The sequence below is a fragment of the Salmo salar genome, chromosome 15 (genome assembly GCF_965601325.2).
Source record: "Salmo salar chromosome 15, fSalSal1, whole genome shotgun sequence".
NCBI lineage: Eukaryota > Metazoa > Chordata > Actinopteri > Salmoniformes > Salmonidae > Salmo > Salmo salar.
In genome coordinates this window covers 83,239,833-83,260,126 of record NC_138305.1, presented here as the reverse complement: position 1 = coordinate 83,260,126, position 20,294 = coordinate 83,239,833, and the positions used below count along the sequence as shown (strand labels likewise).

The 20,294-nt window shown below is 41.9% G+C and overlaps 1 protein-coding gene across 1 annotated transcript in view; it reads right to left on the bottom strand.

Moving 5' to 3' along the window:
- The window catches only part of pex14 (peroxisomal biogenesis factor 14), a 115,452-nt gene that overhangs the window by 88,842 nt on the left and 6,316 nt on the right, over positions 1-20,294 (bottom strand). Inside the window, exon 2 of the mRNA XM_014145823.3 lies at positions 13,904-13,948. Coding sequence (XP_014001298.1) covers positions 13,904-13,948 — 45 coding nt within the window. The remainder of the gene's footprint in view (positions 1-13,903; positions 13,949-20,294) is intronic.

Here is a 20,294-nt window from a genome sequence, read left to right as displayed (position 1 = left end):
AAATACAACAAACCAATGCACAGCCAAACAACATACTTGCTTATTGTCCAACACATCATGCAAACAAACACAATGGCATTTTTAAACTGCCACAGTATCTTGTCCTTCACATCATCAAGGAACTATAACCCTTCACATCCAATTAGTTGATTGAGGCAGAACGTAAACGGCACCAGTGGCAAACAATGTGGAGCTTGTGTCCAAGCGACGCACCACAGAAGTTGTTTTGTGGCGGCACAAGAGCCACCCTGTCACATGCAACTAACAGTGACAAGCCTATCCCCCTCCTCCGTCAACCCCCTGAAACGCACACACGTGCACGTGACACCGATACGCACACATGCATGCAAGCACACACACACACAAACATACAGTACACACACACGGGACACATTGTGATGGGCATATAAAGCATAGTGCATTGCTGGACACGCAGCAGGTTGGCATCAGTTTGGGACGAAGTAGCCTGGCCTGCCAAGACGGCTAATAAACATACAATGGAGGGGCAATTGACAAGAGAGGTGTCATGCTATTGATCATATGATTCCTTTCTGAAGGGCACCGTGACACTAGGATGAGGGGATGCCCACAAAGACGAGGCACTGACAGATTGTGACATTCCGGTTGACATAATCTTGCGTCTCCCTCGCGAGTCAATAGCCGAAGATGCTAATCGTGCGCCGTCTTGGATCAACAATTTCACGGTCTTCAGAAAGGGGAAAGGAATTGGTGGCATGACCCTCCACGCAGGGATGAGAGCACTTCTCCTCAGGGAGAGCCACAGAGGGAGAAGGATGGAAGCCAGGCAGGCAGGCGCATCAAGGCCTGGGCAGCGCCTGAATAGATTAATATCGCCATCTACTGGTCAGGAGTGGTTGGAAGCAGAAACTGGGAGGCCATGACATCTCAGTCTCTGAGTAAGAGCCGTCAGAAGTGGTTAGGCACTCACCAAGACAATGGGCCTCGCATTATAATAGGTACTCGGACAAAAACCACAGCCACACCATCAGGGGGGAAACCTAGGCAGTAGACCTGCCGCAGCACACTGAAGTAGTGAGCAGGCTAGGTCTGTTCCTAATCAAACTAACTGACATGGAGAAAAATGTTGGCAAAGTCTCATTTCTGGAGGCTTCTCAACTGCCAGTGTCTAACCTTAAGCGTTGGATTAGGAAGCAAACATTGCCATGTTTGAGACAAATGAGATGACAGCATCTGAGGATAAGCAACAATCAGGGTCACAGTTATGCTAGTCCTCGCTTCTCAATCAAGATAAATTGGGTCATTGCATGCCTAAAAGGCCTGTGAGCATTAATGTACACCCCTTTTGCCCTCAGAACAGCCTCAATTCGTCGGGGAATGGACTCTACAAGGTCTCGAAAGCATTCCACAGGGATACTGGCCCATGTTGACTCCAATGCTTCCCACAGTTGTGTCAAGTTGGCTGGATGTCCTTTGGGTGGTGGACTATACTTGATACACACAGGAAACTGTTGAGTGTGAAACACCCAGCAGCGTTGCAGTTCTTGACACAAACCGGTGCACCTGGCACCTACTACCATACCCCGTTCAAAGGCACTTAAATATGTTGTCTTGCCCATTCACCCTCTGAATGGCACACCTACATAATTCATGTCTCAATTGTCTCAATGCTTAAAAATCCTTCTTTAACCTGTCTCCTCCACTTCATCTATACTGAACAAAATTCTAAACAGAACATGCAACAATTTCAAAGATTTTACTGAGTTACAGTTCATATGAGGAAAATCAGTCAATTGAAATAAATTCATTAGGCCCTAATCTATGGATTTCACATGACACCCTAAAATAAATGGGCCTCACACTCTCGTTACGGTTTTTCTGTGCATTCAAAATGCCCTCCCTAAAATGCAATTGTGTTCGCTGTCTGTAGCTTATGCCTGCCCACATCATAACCGCACCGTTACCATGGAGCACTCTGTTCACAACGTTGACATAAGTCCACACGACGCCATACACGTGGTCTGCGGTTGTGAGGCCGGTTGGACGTACTGCGAAATTCTCTAAAACGACATGGTAGAGAAATTAACATTAAATTCTCTGGCAACAGCTCTGGTGGACATTCCTGCAGTCAGCATGCCAATTGCACTCTCCCTCAAAACTTAAGACATCTGTGGAATTGTGTTGTGACATAACTGCACATTTTAGAGTGGCCTTTTATTGTCCCCAGCACAAGGTACACCTGTGTAATGATCATGCTGTTTAATCTGCTTCCTGATATGCCACAGCTGTCAGGTGGATGGATTATCTTGGCAAAGGAGAAATGCTAACAAGTACGTAAACAAATTGTGTGTGTATGGAACATTTCTAGGATCTTATTCCAGCTCATGAAACATGGGATCAACACTTTACATGTTGCGTTGATATTTTTGTTCAGTGTACATGGAAGTGGATTTAAAAAGTGACATCAACAAGGGATCATAGCTTTCACCTGGATTCACCTGGTCAGTCTAGGTCATGGAAAGAGCAGGTGTCCTTAATGTTTTGTACACTCAGTGTATACACTCAAGTTGAAAATTAAAACCAGTCCACGTAGCATGCCAAAGCTGAAGTGATACTCATAAAAGTGTGATATCGGAGGCGGAATCTCATTTTTCCCTAAGTTCAGCCAGAATGTTCTTGATTTACTATATACTTTCAGAAAGCCTGTAGGCCTAGACAATGGTGCCAGCCTACTCTTTCCACCACAGTAATGAGATTATAAAATCAGTACTATTGCTTCTGTACTTGATGCGTCTAACAACTATCAACTTGAACTGGCATCTCCACCTCTATTACATAAAACTGTAGGAGTATATTGTAAGGTAGCAGATTGAGCATATCATTTGCAATAGCACTGCGGTTGACAGCACAAGGCGAAATTTTGGCAGTCACCCGCCACGAATTCAACACACACTGTTGGTGAAAGTACATGTTAAGATTTCACTGGGCCTCAGTAGTATGAGCCGAACAGACAGCCCAGCCAGCCACTCTAATATCACACAGGGTGGCATGTTACAGCAAAGGGGCTGAGTTGGCAAGACGCTCGACAGCAGACGCCCCACCTGTTCTGTCATTGTGTCGACCTAGACACATAATAACACAACAATACCACTCTCCGCATTTCAAAAGCAGAGGCATTTGACGAACCCCTCCACTTCCCTTTTCCTGCCGCCCGATACTTAAAACCACTTTCTACAGGCTGGCGGGGGCAAAAAGCATGACAGGCTCACACAGAAATAGGGAGGGACACACCAGGGAGAAGTCACGAACTTATAATAAATTAGTCGGGCAAACAGGTTCTTGTTGAGCTGATGGGAGAGATGGATAGAACAAAAAAATGATTTAATATATAGCCTGATCTACATGCATTCATATAACTGCATATCTTGATTTCATGATCCAAATTCTGCGTCCAAAGATTGATTTGCTTTGTCGGGTGCAGAGTGTTGAGAGCCTAGACAGTGTCGGCACAAACACAATACAGATTTGGATATTTAAGTGAAACGTTTGAACAGATAGTGGTGACAGGAGAGGGGCAATGGAAAAACATGTCTTTCTGTCAAACCTTCAATTTTGAAGATGACTCGCACCAGAAACACTGCCACTGGGGCCCAGGGAAGTGAGCCAGTCCAGGTGTTTAATAATTGTGCAGTCGTGCCAATGGGTTGAAGAATGTGTCAGCCTTTGTTTATCTGCTGGTCTGTACTTGTGCCACACCTTAATGACAGCTCTTAACACTGCTCTTTCCCTATAGACTGCCTGTGGGCACATACATCTCCTGACAAGAGTCAAGTAGTCTACACTGAGTAGTGCTGAGTGTATAGTGGGTCTACCATATTATGGGGTGGCTGGCTGATGATGATGTCACGTCGGGCTACTGACAATGTCTGCTCTTCTCCATGTCCCCCAAAAGTGTGGGAAAGTCAGGTTATCAGTGTAGATGTACATTTAAGGTCCAGAGAGAGGACGGGTCTAGTTTAACAAAATGAGACAGCTCCCTGACAACAAAGATCCAGCCTAAGCTAAGAGAATGAGACAGGTTTCAGAAAGCAAGTCTATACAATGACCCTGTCCGACTGAAAACAGATGATTTGGAACTGTCAGAAGTGACTTTGCCAGAAGAGCCCCGAGAGCTTCGTTCCAACAGTGTAAACCAACAGACGCTTAACTTCAAACTTTTGAATGTAATGTAACGCAGATCACCTCATGGTACAGTGAGTGTTCGGTATGTACACCATCTTGTCTATTGGCCATGGTAGCCTAATTAAGGTAAAACATTCAAAATATTCTATTTGGAATGTTTGCATTCATTTTAAGCAGCAGACCTGAATTTCTACTCATTTATAGAGTGCTATCTTATTCTGATAGCCTTGATAAAGTCATAATCTCGGGGCACCACACACAGAGAAACTCCAAAATCCTATTAGCGTTTCCCTTTCATTATTTTTCATCAAACTGAGAAAACTGACACGTATTAATTAATATCCATTACGTGGTTTTTTTCTCCTCTCTCCCCGAGAAGACGTTGTGGGGAAAAGAAGCAATTAGCTTAACAAAATAATCAAGAAAATATGTTTCAGAAATCCCTGATAAATGTCCTATGAGGTCCCATCTAAATGTAAGAAGTGTAATACATTCTTGCTGTCATATTCCATTAAACTGCTATTACAGTCTTGATAGAACTATTAGTCACTACATTATTAATAACATTAATGTATTTACATTTTTGGTGTACAAGCCTGCTTTCAAGCAATAATTTATGAACCCGACGTCAGATATGTTATAATGTTCCCCATCTACGGCCTTTTGTGTTTATTATTGATTGTGAAAACAGTCCGAATTCTAAGTTAAATCCCCCACCCGACTCCCCCTTTGTCTTAATGTATTGGAGTGGGGTCTTTGCATTAAGGGACTGAAATAAAGTGCATTTACATCTGAAGCATAACTTCATAATTTACATTCCAACATTTATTAGAGGTGACAAACGAGCGTTTGGTCCACTCATGCTTTTCCACAATGCAGCACTCATTCAATCCATATAAATTACAGCTGGGGTAGTGAGTGCAAGTGCAAATTATTTCATTATATTTATGCAGCACATGTATGAGTCTGTAGGGGGTTACCAGCATGAACAGACTCTGGGCTCTAGTGAGACTAACAAGGGCCTTTCCCTTAAGTCATTGTGTAAATCTAGTAAAGACTGACTGATATCTGACTTTTAGATGGGGCCTGCATGGTCTAAAAAGACAGTTGTCCTACATGGTGTTAAAGGGGTAGTCTTAATAAAAAGGCAGTCTTCTCAAATTTCAATAATCTTTCAACGCTTTCACAACTTAAGTTAGAAATGTGTGGATTTTGAGATAATGGGTTACTATATCATTTGCAATATGGCAAACCTTTGGCCTTTAATTAGCAACACTAGCATATCATCTCGCTTCTGAACATACATGTCAATTTTCCTGGCTGGAAAACACTTTGTTTAAAGGGATAAGCCTAGTTCAGGGAAATTACATATTTAGATAGTGTACCTAAATATGTAATTATGCTGAACTATCCCTTTAAGTGAAGTGACTTTTTAGCTCTCCTTATTCATAGCTCGGCCTAATATTCTCCCACTAACCAGCACTAGCATTACGTTACGTGATTAAAGACAGTCGAGCAGCATTTTCAGAAGTGTACAGTAGTTACAATTGCACTGAGGGAATCCCACCATTTAAACAAATATCTGGCGCTGCAGGGGAGCTGGCAGACAAATTAACAGCTAATAACTCACTGGGAAGCCAGATAAAAAATATATGAAAAAAAATCCCTGAAGTGTAAATTACTAATCATTTCTCTTATTTCCACACTTCTGAAAAAAGCCGTGCTACAGTGTAGTACAGGCAAAACGCAGCTTTCAAGATTATGCTTTTTATACACATAATCAAACCATCAGAAGAAACAGATTTCAGCATCAGCGGAGGGATTTGGAATATGGCCTGCAAAACAGTCTGGGCCTCCCCTACTGACAACGCTTTCAGGTCAGAGAAATGAACGAATGAACGAGAGAGAGAGAGAGAGAGAGCTTCAATCACCCTCCTGTTCATTAAAATCAGAGGACATCGCCAAAATGAAAAAGATGCTGACAAATCAAAGGGTCTCAGTACCTGAATTACCATAGTCATTTACTTATTAAAGCCAGGATGCTTGCTGTCAATCAAGAGGCATCACATCCCCCATTTGCGGTGGAAAGCCGGCGTAATTGCATCTCATACTAATCAACACAACTTGTGTAATTATGCCTTGAAAGTGACATTGGAGGCTGAGAGCGATGTGAGCAGTCTTGACAGCGTAGACATCTCTGATTCATCTGGAGATTTCAAGTCTCGCTGTGAGAAACGAGCCACTCACAGACCCAAGTTTCCTACTCTCCGATTCTGCACACAAATGTGACGCAAATGGTAAATCAAGCCGAAATAATTACAAAGTGGAACAGTAGTGAGTGTTAAAACCCAACTCAATGATGATTCTTTCCCAAGCATATTGAGACAAACTAACTAAGCCCTAATTAAAAATGTTTTAAAATGATATAATGTTAAGCAAACATATGACAGCTCACAAATTTATGAGAGAATTTGGAAATTATAGCTTTGTTACCATGTTGTTTGCATTAGTGTATTTGCTATGATTAACATTTCTACAAATAAATTCAAAAGTACTAATTAAAGTTTATGGAATTCTTCATAATCATAGACTTCAATGTTTGCAAATTGAACTTCCCAAAAAGTGTCATTCTTTTGGGCTGCATCTGCCATTGCACTGTAACTTAGCCAACGGGTCAATGTGAGGTCAAAACTACTACAGCGAACAAGAGGCTCTGAACAGTTTACAATATGAAATCAATACAGCCTTACAATCAGTCCTTTACATGAACAATGAAATATATGTGCTAATTATTAGCGTAAACATTTTCACAGTTTAGAAAGAAAAACTAAAGGAGGCAGCATTGAAAAAAAAAAGTGTCCCACTGCATTAGAGGGATACTTCGGTATTTTGGAAATTAAAAGTCCACATCCCTAGAGATGAACTCATGGATACCATTTTTATGTCTCTGCATCCAGTATGAAGGAAGTTGGAGGTAGTTTCGTGAGCCAACGCTAACTAGCATTAGCGCAATGATTGGAAGTCTACAGGAACTAAAGTTAATCAGCAAATTTGTTCAAACTGCACGCAGAGACGTAAAAATGCTATCCACAAGTTCATCTGATTCTGAGTAAGTAGATAAAGGGCCTCATTGGCAAAATCCCGAAGTATCCCTTTAAAGGAAGTGAGGAACACAGTTCTGGTGCAGCAGAGCACATAAGGCAGAAACCACAAAACAGTAAACATTTGGCTTGGACTCCTCTCTACTTATCCTTTTCAAAGAGCAGGGTGGAACCATCAGAAAATCACCAACATCAGAAAGACATTTGGCACACGGAAATAAAGAGGAAAGATTTATTAACAAACCTTTTTATAAGCGCAATAATCCTTGTCTGTGTCATCCCTTCATCATGACCTCAATATTTCTCACGTTCAAGAACCCGCTGGAGAAAGAGCATTTTGTGGCCAAAAGGGATGGGGGTGGGGAAGCCTGTCTGATTCACCCACATTCTGGTCTAATGAGTCAAAAAGTGTGACCTGCACTTAAAGGCCCAATGCAGTCAAAAATGTGATTTCCCTGTGTTTTATATATACACATTTCCACACTATGAGGTTGGAATAATACTGTAAATTGTGAAAATTATGGTAATGCCTTTTTAGTGTAAGAGTTGTTTGAAAAGACCACCTGAAATTTCAGCCTGTTTTGGTGGGATGGAGTTTTGGCCTGCCTGGTGACATCACCAGACGGTATAAGTCAATAGACCAATAATAAAAAAATAATAATCACACCTCTCTGCCAATAACAGCTAGTTCTCAGGTTACAATTCCTTCCCATTACACAAGTCCAATAAGGCCACTCACTCAGACCACTCTCAGACAGTCCTCAAATTCTTGCATGAGAAATTAATCTTTGCTAAGAAGCTATTTTTGTTTCTTTTTAACAATTTTAATAAAAAACTCACAGTAAGGTACTTAATTGTTACTCAGAAATGATTTGATATTGAGATAAAAACTGCTGCATTGGACCTTTAAACAAGAAGTCCAAGCCAGGAGCAGTAAACTCATTTTGAGAAGCCAGCAGTGTCGGCAGACCTGGAAGATGTGCTCCGAGCATGCACGATAAATCTGACGTGAAATCATAATCATAAAAGCAATTAGCTGACCCTGCGCCACTCGTCCTTGGACATGACAGTGAGAATTCATACAGAGTCCTCTAAGGAGGCTACCAGGGGGGTGAGGGGGAAGGAAAAAAGTGCAACACAGCAACAATAAAACAGTGGGTCCTTCCTGTATCATTAACCACTGACACAAACACATCGAATCGATGCACAACAAGAGCGACTCAGAGAAATAGAGTCTCAGAGACAGGTTCACCAAGACCTAAGAAGTACGCTCAACTAAGTGGACAACTTTGACAAGTGTTACAAAATGCAATGAAACAAATGAGAAAAAAAAATGTTTCTCACAACACAAACACCATTTGGTGTAATAATATAGCATTATGGTATATTGTGTGCCCCACAAAATACCATAGATTGTGTTCCCCAGGGCGGCTCTGCAAAACAGTTATTTTTTCCTGCTCAATGTGCATGAAAGCCCCGAAAGAGGACCTCCACTCAATACGAAGGACAGGTCTATAAAGCAAACACTAACATAGCTCGTCAGAACAAATATCAGACGTACAATACATAGAGCATGAGGCGACAGGTGTTATTCAGATGCTTTTGCACTGAATTTTGATCTTTTAAAGCTCGGAGAGTGTTTGGGTAGAAGCAGCTAGAACCACCAGCTAACACACATACTCAGTCTCTCACACAATCATCAATTCCCAACCCAGTAATCACAGTAAGGCCGAAATACTGGCTGCCACCTAGTGACCGTCTTCTCCAATAATCATGAAATATCTCTGTGGCTCGCGCCCCCACTCTGACCATAATTCTCCTTTACTGCGGACAGCTCCAATAAAGGATTACAATTACAATTAAAGTAATGAGCAAAGAGGAAAAAAGAAAAATCTAAAAGGAAGGTTCCCTAGACAAACTAAATTGCAGCCTAGTTTTCTGACAGACTAAGTAACACCCTACTGGACCCATTACTGAATATCATTGCTTATTCTGTCGGAATAAGGAATATGGAGTGTTGTAACAGTTTGTTCTATATGAAAACACATAGGCCTTTCTAAATAAATGTGACATCAGTGAGAGGTTTCCTGTTTTCAGACATGTTGTCTTATGTTTTTTTATTCAATCGAGAAGATTTTCCTCCATTACAAAACTAGTACTGTAGCCTAGTACAAGCTAGGTGACTTCAATGTGTCGGCTATTATTCACCCATATCTGATTGGTGTCAGATTTGTTGTCCTCAATTTATAGCTTGCCGCTTTAAAAAGTTGTTAAATGTTTTACACATTTCAACAATTCTTCGTTTGCATTTTGCATGTTGTTTTCAAAACAGGCATTTGAGGAACCTACATGGCCTTCAGCACATAGTAACATTTTGTTGTGTTACAGCCTGAATTTAAAATGGATTAAATTGAAAAATGTGTTACTGGCCTACACACACACAATACTCCATAATGTCAAAGTGGAATTATTATTATTTTTATTGTTACAAATTAAAAATTAAAATCTGAATTGTCTTGAGTCAATAAGTATTCAACCCCTTTGTTGTGGCAAGCCTAAATAGGTTCAGGAGTAAAAATGTGCTTAACAAGTCACATTAAGTTGAATGGACTCACCCGGTGTGCAATAATAGTGTTTAACAGGATTTTTGAATTACTACCTCAAATCTCTACCCCAACATACAATTATCAGTAAGGTCCCTCAGGTTGAGCAGCGAATGTCAACCACAGACTCAACCACAAAGACCAGGGAGATGTTCCAATGCCTCACAAAGGGCACCTATTGGCAGACATTTAATGGCTGTGACAGGACAAAACTGAGGATGGATCAACAACATTGTAGTTACTCCACAACACTAACCTTATTGGCAGAGTGAAAAGGAAGCCTGTTTGCAATAAGGTATAAGTAAAACTCTAACATTGGTGGCAAAGAAATGTACTTTATGTCCTGAATACAAAGTGTTATGTTTGGGGCACCACTTCATACTTTCAAGCATGTTGGTGGCTGCATCATGTTATGGGTATGCTTGTCATCAGCAAGGACAAGGGATTTTTGGGTGGGATAAAAATAAACGGAATAGATCTAAGCACAGGCAAACTCCTAGAGGAAAACCTGGTTCAGTCTGCTTTCCAACAGACATTTGCTTTTTTTTAAACCAATGTTTGAATTTTTCTTCCACTTTGACAGAGTAATTTGTGTAGATTGTTATTTTTTTGTTAACAATCTATTTTAATCCCACTTTGTAACAACAAAATGTGGGGGGAAAAAGGGGTGTGAATACTTTCTGATGGCACTGTATGTCTGCCAGGGCTCATGGGGACAGGGAAGAATAGCAGAAGAAAAGGGGAAAATGAGGAGGAAAGTGGTGGAGATACAGCAGGGGGAGCAGAAGCAGTCTTGACCCATGCCACTGGCAGTACTTCCAACGTATACGTTGGCATCTCGTCAGCCCCCCCAACTCCTGGGCTTTATGCATTTTTATTTTCTCTCTCTCTAGCTAGCTAGCATGATGGTGATAGCAGAGGGGCTACGGAAATTCAGAGACTGCTGAGCCAAAACAGATCACTTCAAAGCGCCTTATTTAACGCTCGCTAAATTTTTCATCACAGTCGCTTAATATCCTGGGGAAGGGGAGCTTTTGAAGTTGTGTGAGACCGGGATGTTCTTCTTACAACTTACCCCCCCCTCCCATTACCTCCTCCCTCTGCTCCTCCAACCTACCACCCCTAAACACACATGCGCACATAGGCCTACTGTACACACACACACACACACACACACACACACACACACACACACACACACACACACACACACACACACACACACACACACACACACACACACACCACACACAACCCCCTGGGTTCCCTGAGGGCCAGCTGTACACAACACTTCCACAGCATCATGTAGAGCCCCAGCCTATGCAGAGACACAGTATGGGAGACACAGTTGCCAACCAGTGAGATTGAAACAACCTGCTCCTCTTCTCTTTCCAGAGGTCATGCTCGTTAGCATATCCACATTGAATGGTGCGAGCTGGGGTTGACAAACATGGTTCTTTCTATTTGTCTGATGACAACGATTTGAGTTTTTTTTCAGAGAACTAGATAGCATTGGGAGGGGGAAGGACATATTTGATGGGGGGCAACGAGGGTAAAAGAAGCAAGATGGCGAGAAGGAGAGGCAGTCAGTGGCAAAGCGAGGACAGGGACGGGCGAGTGAATGAGAGGGACAACCCCAGCCCCCAAGGCAACAGCGGTAGCTGGGAGCGACTGACTAGTACTCCAGTGAACCGGAGGGAGCGCTCGGTCTGTGCCAGCCCGCTGAGAGAAAAACTGCAGGTCCAAACCTGCTCCTTCTCAGCGTCTCACCCTGACCGAGGCGGTGGTGGCAGTGGCTTCACCCGAGCCATTCGGTGAGCCAGGGCCCGCTGATCGGGCGAGGTGAGTCAGAACCTGTTAACATTGACTGGTGTCCCTAGCCTGACACTCAGACGCGTACGTGTGCATGCTCGTGCATGCGCACACGCACACACGCACACACACCTAGAAGCCTCCTCCCTCCAACCCCTGCCAGCAGTCCCCTTCCTCTCATCCAGATAAAATGCTTTCAGACACAAATTTCAATTATTCACCTCATCCAAATAATGCCATGTGACAAGAATTATCCCTACTGTAATAATCCACTTAACTGGGAAAGAGCAGCTCATCAAAAACAGAAAGGAGAAAAAGAGGAGGGAGGGGGGGGGGGGGACATGTCAACCATGTCTTGAACCAGGACCTTCATAACAAGAATATATCCTCTTTTTAAGAATGGGGGAGAGGGGGGGTAACACACTTGGATAAAGATGAATTAAATTGAAATAAAGCCTAGGAGAAAACTACAACAATCAATGACCCCAGGACAGGATTAAATCAGCCTCGGCAGTAACGAATGAGAAACGTAAGAGCGAACACTAAGACAATGTGTCACAGATGTATTCAAGAATACATATCGGATCCCTGTTATGAGGAGCACCAGTGCGTTGACATTTGCGTAAGATATTAGGCTACTAGTGCCACTAGGTTACTAGTGTGGTGGGTACGGTACGCTTACCCATAGCAAGCACCCAGAGTGCCCAAACAGTCTCACTGACTTCAGTCATGAGCTTATCGAAAGCAGTTTAGACCTTTCACTCCACTTTTCACTTTTGGCCAATTCCACAGTAACAGAATGATGTTGAAACTCAGATTGGTTTGTTTAAAATGTACGCCAAACAAAAACTATTGCAAAGTTAAACAAATAATTGTTTTACTTTCTGTAAAGTTTTCTGTGGAAATCATTAAAAGTAGTCCTTGTGCATTGATTGAGTCGTATGGTTTGTTTAACTTTGCAATCAATGTTCTTTTGTTTGAAATACATTTTTAAAAAAAAGGAAAAATCTGTCTCTGCATCATTCTGTAACTGTAGAATTAATCTTACTCACACATTAGAACCACAATCGGACCACAATGGTAGAAGATCAAAGCTTTGTACAACAATTCAAACATCCAATCGACCCCTAATTTTAAAGGGACGTATCAATGTAGCAGAACAGTTCAAAAAGTCCCTTTTTTTTATTCCTCAAAAGACAAAACACTAGAAGAATCATATTAAGAAGCCTATTAGACAGTCACTGGTTCCAAAGTGACTGTCAGATAATTGGTCCCCTTGAACAATGAATGATAGCTGGACAATCTTCCATCTTACAAGCCACAACAAAGTTCATGATCAGAACGAACATTCATTGCTTTAAAACCTTTTTTTTTTAAGTGGACTGATAACGCAGCTCACATACTGTATCTGTGTGACAAGGTTTGTCTTAACTTAAATGTATCCTGTAAGTGACACCTTGTGTGGACAGGAGGCTACCTAAACAAAGAATGACTACAATAAATATCCTAGGATACAACATTTAAAATGCAAGCAATATCCTATGTGGTTGTTTGGTGTTGAAATGATCATTGCCATGTTCAAGGTTCACCTTTTTATTCCTTTGTTTTAAATGGCCAATTCATCATGCCATTAAATTGTTGCACTTACAGTACCTCTAAACTTATAACAAAACAAAAACACAACAGTACTTTAACAGCGTTCTGAAAGGTTTGAAAGGAGCACAGATTCTGATGCAAAATAAAATTAGGGCTAGTGGACACATTTGTTAAGAAAAACCAACTAGCAAGGAAAACGCTTTTCATCTGTGGTTTAGGAGGAAAATCAGACATGACTTTTAAGGGAATAAAAAATGTAAAGATACAGGGTGTGGTAGTGGGCAATTAAAATGTAGGCCCTTTGAAAGAGACTTACAACAGCTAATAAAAAGATAAGCTATTCAATACCAATCTGTAACACACGTCTACAGAAAATAAGAAGGGTCATTTAATTTCACATTGCTTCATTTAAAGTCAACAAAACAGTGTCGAACTATCTAAACATGTTCTCATGAAAAACAGTAATTTTTGACTTATCTTAAAAAAAAGAAATCCTGTTTAGCCTTAGTTTTGATTGAATAGGGCGTTGTGTTCACTCTCTGCTTAGTGGGAATAGGACAAGAAATAAGCCAGTAAACAGTGGAGGGTTTCACTTGGTTAGTTGTGCAGAACACAGTGATGTCGTCTTACCATTGCTTCTCTGGGGGCAACGTCATCTCTGGACGGAGCACGAGGCTGAAAACATGAACAGATGCTTGGATTAGAGCTCCACCTACTGGCAATGTGGAGAGTGCGGGTTGGATTTGTCTAATATTTCAGCAAATGATACTCAGAAGTACACTGCCACAGGGGACATTCATGTAGCCTGAATAGGCTATCTCTGTACACAGTCGGCACATGCTTGAAAATCCGAGATGCCTAGGTTAGATGAACATGCGAATTACAGCATCCTGAACAAAATATCTCTATAGATCACAAATTGTATAGAAAAGCAGGTTAAGGATTATTTATAAAAAGGTTTAGGCTAGGCCTTTAGATCTTTAGTATATTGGTCAGATAAGAAATAGCTTAGGCCTAGACTTATGTAGAACACCCTGTGAAGACTAAATATCTTAGTACAAAATCTAGGCCTAATTTATCAAAAGGGTTTCCAAAAACAACATTAGGCATAGGCCAACTATCAATAGCCTAATTAGAACAACTTTGTATTAAGAGGATAGTGACACAGTACAATGGTAACATTCACAAAATGGAGAACAAAACATCCTTAACATTGTAAGGTCATTTTATTTAGTGTATAATAATACAAAAGGGTAATATGTAAGATATTTCCGTTTGGAGAGTCCAGAGCCCAGAGGCCCAGGTCTGCCTGAAGGGTATGATGGGGTAGAAGAAGACATTTAAGATAAGGTCTGAATAATTTACATTTCGGAAATCAAATTATGTTATCTTGTCTGTCTCAGTTCCGCATGTAGGCCTGACACTGTTGATTCGGTCTTCACAGCAATGGATGACAAAGCAAATGTTGCACTAATTCCTGGGTTGCTGATGTAAAGTAAGCACATCATTGGCCCCCAAAATATTCAGGCTATTCTAGTTTTAAAAAAAATCTTGAGACAGTTCCATTCACTTGTCATGTTTCAGCCATAAACCTGATAAACTCCTGTAATACAGCACCAGCTATATTGTATTTGTAGTTCCTGAAGCATAGGCTTAGTCTCCATTTTGACATTCTGTAGGATATTGTTACATGACACGACTACGGCTCGGACCCAGGTCCACTCCAGGCAGGCTACATTACAGTGTATTCGGAAAGTATTCAAACCCCTTGACTTTTCCCCACGTTACATCCTTATTCTAAAATGGATTACATTTTTCCCCCCCTCAATCTACACATAACTCATAATAACCAAGCAAAACCAGGTTTATAGAAATGTTTGCAAATTTATGACAAATAAATTGAAATATCACATTTACATAAGTATTCAGACCATTTATTCAGTACTTTGTTGAAGCACCTTTGACAGCCTCAAGTCTGCCACTCCTACGTTGTCTTGGCTGTGTGCTTAGGGTCGTTGTCCTGATGGAAGGTGAGCCTTCGCCCCAGTCTGAGGTCCTGAGCGCTCTGGATGAGGTTTTCATCAAGGATCTCTCTGTACTTTCGATCCGGACTAGTCTCCCAGCCCCTAATCGCTGAAAAACATCCCCACAGCATGATGCTGCCACCACCATGCTTCACCGTAGGGATGGTGCCAGGTTTCCTCCAGATGTGACACTTGGCATTCAGGCCAAAGAGTTTAATCTTGGTTTCATCACACCAGAGAATCTTGTTTCTCACGGTCGGAGTCCTTTAGGTGCCTTTTGGAAAACTCCAAGCAGGCTGTCGTGCCTTTTACTGAGGAGTGGCTTCTGTCTGCCCACTCTACCATAAAGGCCTGATTGGTGGAGTGCTGCAGAGATGGTTGTCCTTCTGGAAGTTTCTGACAGAACTCAAGAGCTCTGTCAGATTGACCATCGGGTTCTTCATAACCTCCCTGTCCAAGGCCCTTGTCCCCCAATTGCTCGGTTTGGCCAGACAGCCAGCTCTAGGAAGAGCCTTGGTGATTACAAACTTATTTTTAAGAATGGAGGCCACTGTGTTCTTGGGGAACTTCAATGCTGCAGAAATGTGCTGGTACCTTTCCCCAGATTTGTGCCTCGACACAATCCTGTCTCGGATCTCTACAGACAATTGCTTCGACCTCATGGCTTGGTTTTTGCTCTGATAGGCACTGTGAACTGTGGGACCTTATATAGACAGGTGTGTGCCTTTCCAAATGATGTCCAATCAATAGAATTTACCACAGGTGGACTACAAATCAAGTTGTAGGAACATCTCAAGGATGATCAATGGATACAGGAGGTAACGGAGCTCAATCTGAAGTCCCATAGCAAAGGGTGTGAACACTTATGTAAATAAGGTATCTTTGACTTTTAATACATTTGAGAAAAAAAAATGAAAAAAACTGTTTCCACATTATGGGGTATTGTGTGTAGATTGCTGAGGAATTTATTTTATTTAATCAATTTTACAATAAGGCTGTAAATTAACAAAATGTGGAAAAAATATATACAAAAGTAGGTGGACACCCCTTCAAATGATTGGATTCGGCTATTTCAGCCGCACCCATTGCTGACAGGTGTATAAAATTGAGCAGACAGCCATGTAATCTCCATAGACAAACATTGGCAGTAGAATGGCCTTACTGAAGAGCTCAGTGACTTTCAACTGTCATTGGATGCCACCTTTCCAACAAGTCAGTTCATCAACTTTCTGCCCTGCTAGAGCTGCCCCGGTCAACTGTAAGTGCTGTTGTGAAGTGGAAAAATCTAGGAGAAACAACAGCTCAGCCGCCAAGTGGTAGGACACACAAACTCACAGAACGGGACCACCGAGTGCTGAAGCACGTAGCACGTAAAAATCGTCTGTCCTCGATTGCAACACTCACTACCGAGTTCCAATCTGCCTCTGGAAGCAACTTCATTACACAAACTGTTCGTCGGGAGCTTCATTAAATGGGTTTCCATGGCCGAGCAACCGCACACAAGCCTAAGATCACCATGTGCAATGCCAAGCATCGGCTGGAGTGGTGTAAAGCACGCGCCATTGGACTCTGGAGCAGTGGAAACGCGATCTCTGGAGTAATGATTCCCGCTTCACCATCTGGCAGTCCAACGGACAAATCTGGGTTTGGCGGACGCCAGGAGAACGCTACCTGTCTGAATGCATAGTGCCAACTAGGGTTTCACATTTTGGGGAATATTCAGAGGTAGAAACTTTCCGTGGGAATTAACAGAAATATATGGAAAATAATATTAATACCATTTAAATGTAGATGTTTTTTGCATTGGATATACTTGCCATATAATATGGAGACAGAAACATAAACATTTTACCTTACCAGTAGAAATAATTACAAATGACTTAATCCTTCCAAAAGACATTTTTAAAAAACTATTTAGTTATGAATTGAACTTTAATTAAATGAGTTGACTCTTCACATGGAATGATTTCACTGAACAACAAAAAGGGAATATTGAATGATCCCCAATGATCCATCGCATCTCCCAAAAATGTTTTCAACATACATCTGTGAAATGAAACTAAAGCTTTGGTTGTTTTCCTCTAAGGCTTCCACGTCTGCTCCCTGGACCTCCTCAATGTCCACCTATTGAACATCAGACTCAGAGGTCTCATCTTCACTGTCACTTTCCAACCTTGTTGAGGATGGCTCGTTGTCAGGCTCAAAAAGCCTCAAATTTGCCTGGATGGCCACCAATTTTTTAACCCTTGTATTGGTCAGCCTGTTGTGTGCTTTGGTGTGTGTATTCCCAAACAAGGACCAGTTGCGCTCTGAGGTGGCTGATGTTGGTGGGATTTGGAGGATGATGGAGGCAACGGGGGAAAGAGCCTCAGATCCACAAAGTCCCTTCCACCAGGTGGCTGATGAGATATGTTGGCACGACTGCCATATTGCATCTCCATCCCAAAGCCCTTGCTTGGAAGTGTACTTCGCCAGACTGTCAAGAACCTTTCCCTCATCTAGGCCAAGGTGGTGAGACACAGTAGTGATGACACCATATGCCTTGTTGATCTCTGCACAAGACAGGATGCTTTTGCCAGCATACTTGGGGTCCAACATGTACGCTGCGGCGCGTATGGGCTTCAGGCAGAAGTCTTCACGCTTTTTGATGCATTTAAGAACTGCAGTGTCCTCTGCTTAGAGCAACAGTGAAGTGGGCAGAGCAGTACGGATTTCGTCTCTTACATCTGCAAGCAGAGTCTGAACATCAGACAGGATGGCATTGTCTCCCTCAATCCGTGCAATGGCAACTGCTATAGGTTTCAGGAGTTTCAGGCTGCTTACCACTCTCTCCCAAAACACATCATCCAGGAGGATTCTCTTGATCGGGCTGTCCATATTGGCAGACTGTGATATGGCCATTTCTTGGAGAGACTCCTTTCCCTCCAGGAGACTGTCAAACATGATGACAACACCATCCCAACGGGTGTTGCTGGGAAGCTTCAATGCAGTGCTCTTATTCTTGTCACTTTGCTTGGTGAGGTAGATTGCTGCTATAACTTGATGACCCTTCACATACCTAACCATTTCCTTGGCTCTCTTGTAGAGTGTATCCATTGTTTTCAGTGCCATGATGTCCTTGAGGAGCAGATCCAATGCATGAGTAGCACAGCCAATGGGTGTGCTGTGAGGGTAGGACTCCTCCACTTTAGACCAAGCAGCCTTCATGTTCGCATCATTGTCTGTCACCAGTGCAAATACCTTCTGTGATCCAAGGTCATTGATGACTGCCTTCAGCTCATCTGCAATGTAGAGAGCGGTGTGTCTGTTGTCCCTTGTGTCTATGCCCTTGCAGAATACTGGTTGAGGAGTGGAGATTATGTAGTTAATTATTCCTTGCCCACGAACATTCGACCACCCATCAGAGATGATTGCAATACAGTCTGCTTTCTCTATGATTTGCTTGACCTTCACTTGAACTCTGTTGAACTCCGCATGCAGCAAATGAGTATATAAAGCATGTCTGGTTGGAGGGTGTATCCTAGGCAAAGAACATTCAGAAATCTCTTCCAATACACATTGCCTGTGAGCATCAGAGGTGAACCAGTTGCATACACCGCTCGAGCAAGACATTCATCAGCATTTCTCTGACTACGTTCCTCCATTGAGTCAAAAACTTCTGATTCCAGGAGGACTATGAGCTGTTGCTATCGATAAGGTGTCTGATTCATCATTTTCACCTCGAATAGAAGTAGAGGGACTTTTGTCAGAGGTTGCTTGTTGTGAGCGCTGAGGGAACTTCATGCACATGGCCAGATGATTCCGCATCTTTGTTGCATTCTTCACATATGATTTGGCACAGTATTTGCAAATGTACACAGCTTTTCCTTCTACATTAGTTGGAGTGAAATGTCTCCTCACATCAGACTGTGGCACTTTCCTGTAAAGATTAGAAAACAAAATTAGTAATAAAACAAATACAATTCCATGTACAGACAAATAGTTAAGCAGTTAGATTAAACAACTCCTTTGTAAGATAAATGTTTTAAAATGAAACATGTATGGAAACAGGTGAATTAACACTCCTCAGTTAGCAGGCTCAAGCAAGCTAAAACCCACATGATGGCAAAAACTAACTAGCAGAAATTGTTAACAAGTTATAAATGATTTAAACATTTTGCTGTAGGCTACTATCTACTAGTTAACAAAAAATCATGTATGTCATAAAATATATTCACCCCACCCAGTATTGTAATCAAAACTTACCAGAAAGCATGTAGTCCTTGGCTCAGACAGTCTAGCAGTATCTCATTAGTATGCAAGATCTTGAGAATCAGCTGTACATGTGATTGATGGAAGAGTGCACTGCACATGTGACGGAAGAATACACTGTGCATGCAGAGGGTTGCAATTCCATTGAATTGGGGATAGGTTATGCCACAAGACCTAGAATTGCCTTATGTGTATCCCACAAAAAAAGGTTCCCTGTTAAGCTAACTGTTTTTATGAATTTAAGCAAAATTCCCCAAATTCCAGGACTTAACTTCCCATGGAAAATTTCCAGAAAAACTCTAGTGCCAACTGTAAAGTTTGCTGGAGGAGGAATAATGGTCTGGGCATGTTTTTCATGGGCTAGGCCCCTAAGTTCCATTGAAGGCAAATCTAAACGCTACAGCATACAATGACATTCTAGAAGATTCTACACTTCCAACTTTGTGGCATCAGTTTGGGGAAGGCCCTTTCCTGTTTCAGCATGACAGTGCCCCTGTGCAAAAAGCGAAGTCGATACAGAAATGGTATGTGGAAGAACTTGACTGTTAGCATTAGCGGCGAACAATTAGCGCCTCAGAAGATTTAGGGCAACTTGCTTAGAAAAGACAAACTTGCTGTTTGCTGATGTAAGAAACACAAACTAATAGTGTAATTATAGAATGCTAGTGGATTTAAATTAATAAGCAAAGTGAAAACAGCATTGTGATCAACATTGTTGCATGTGCTGCATTGGCCATGCAGAATGA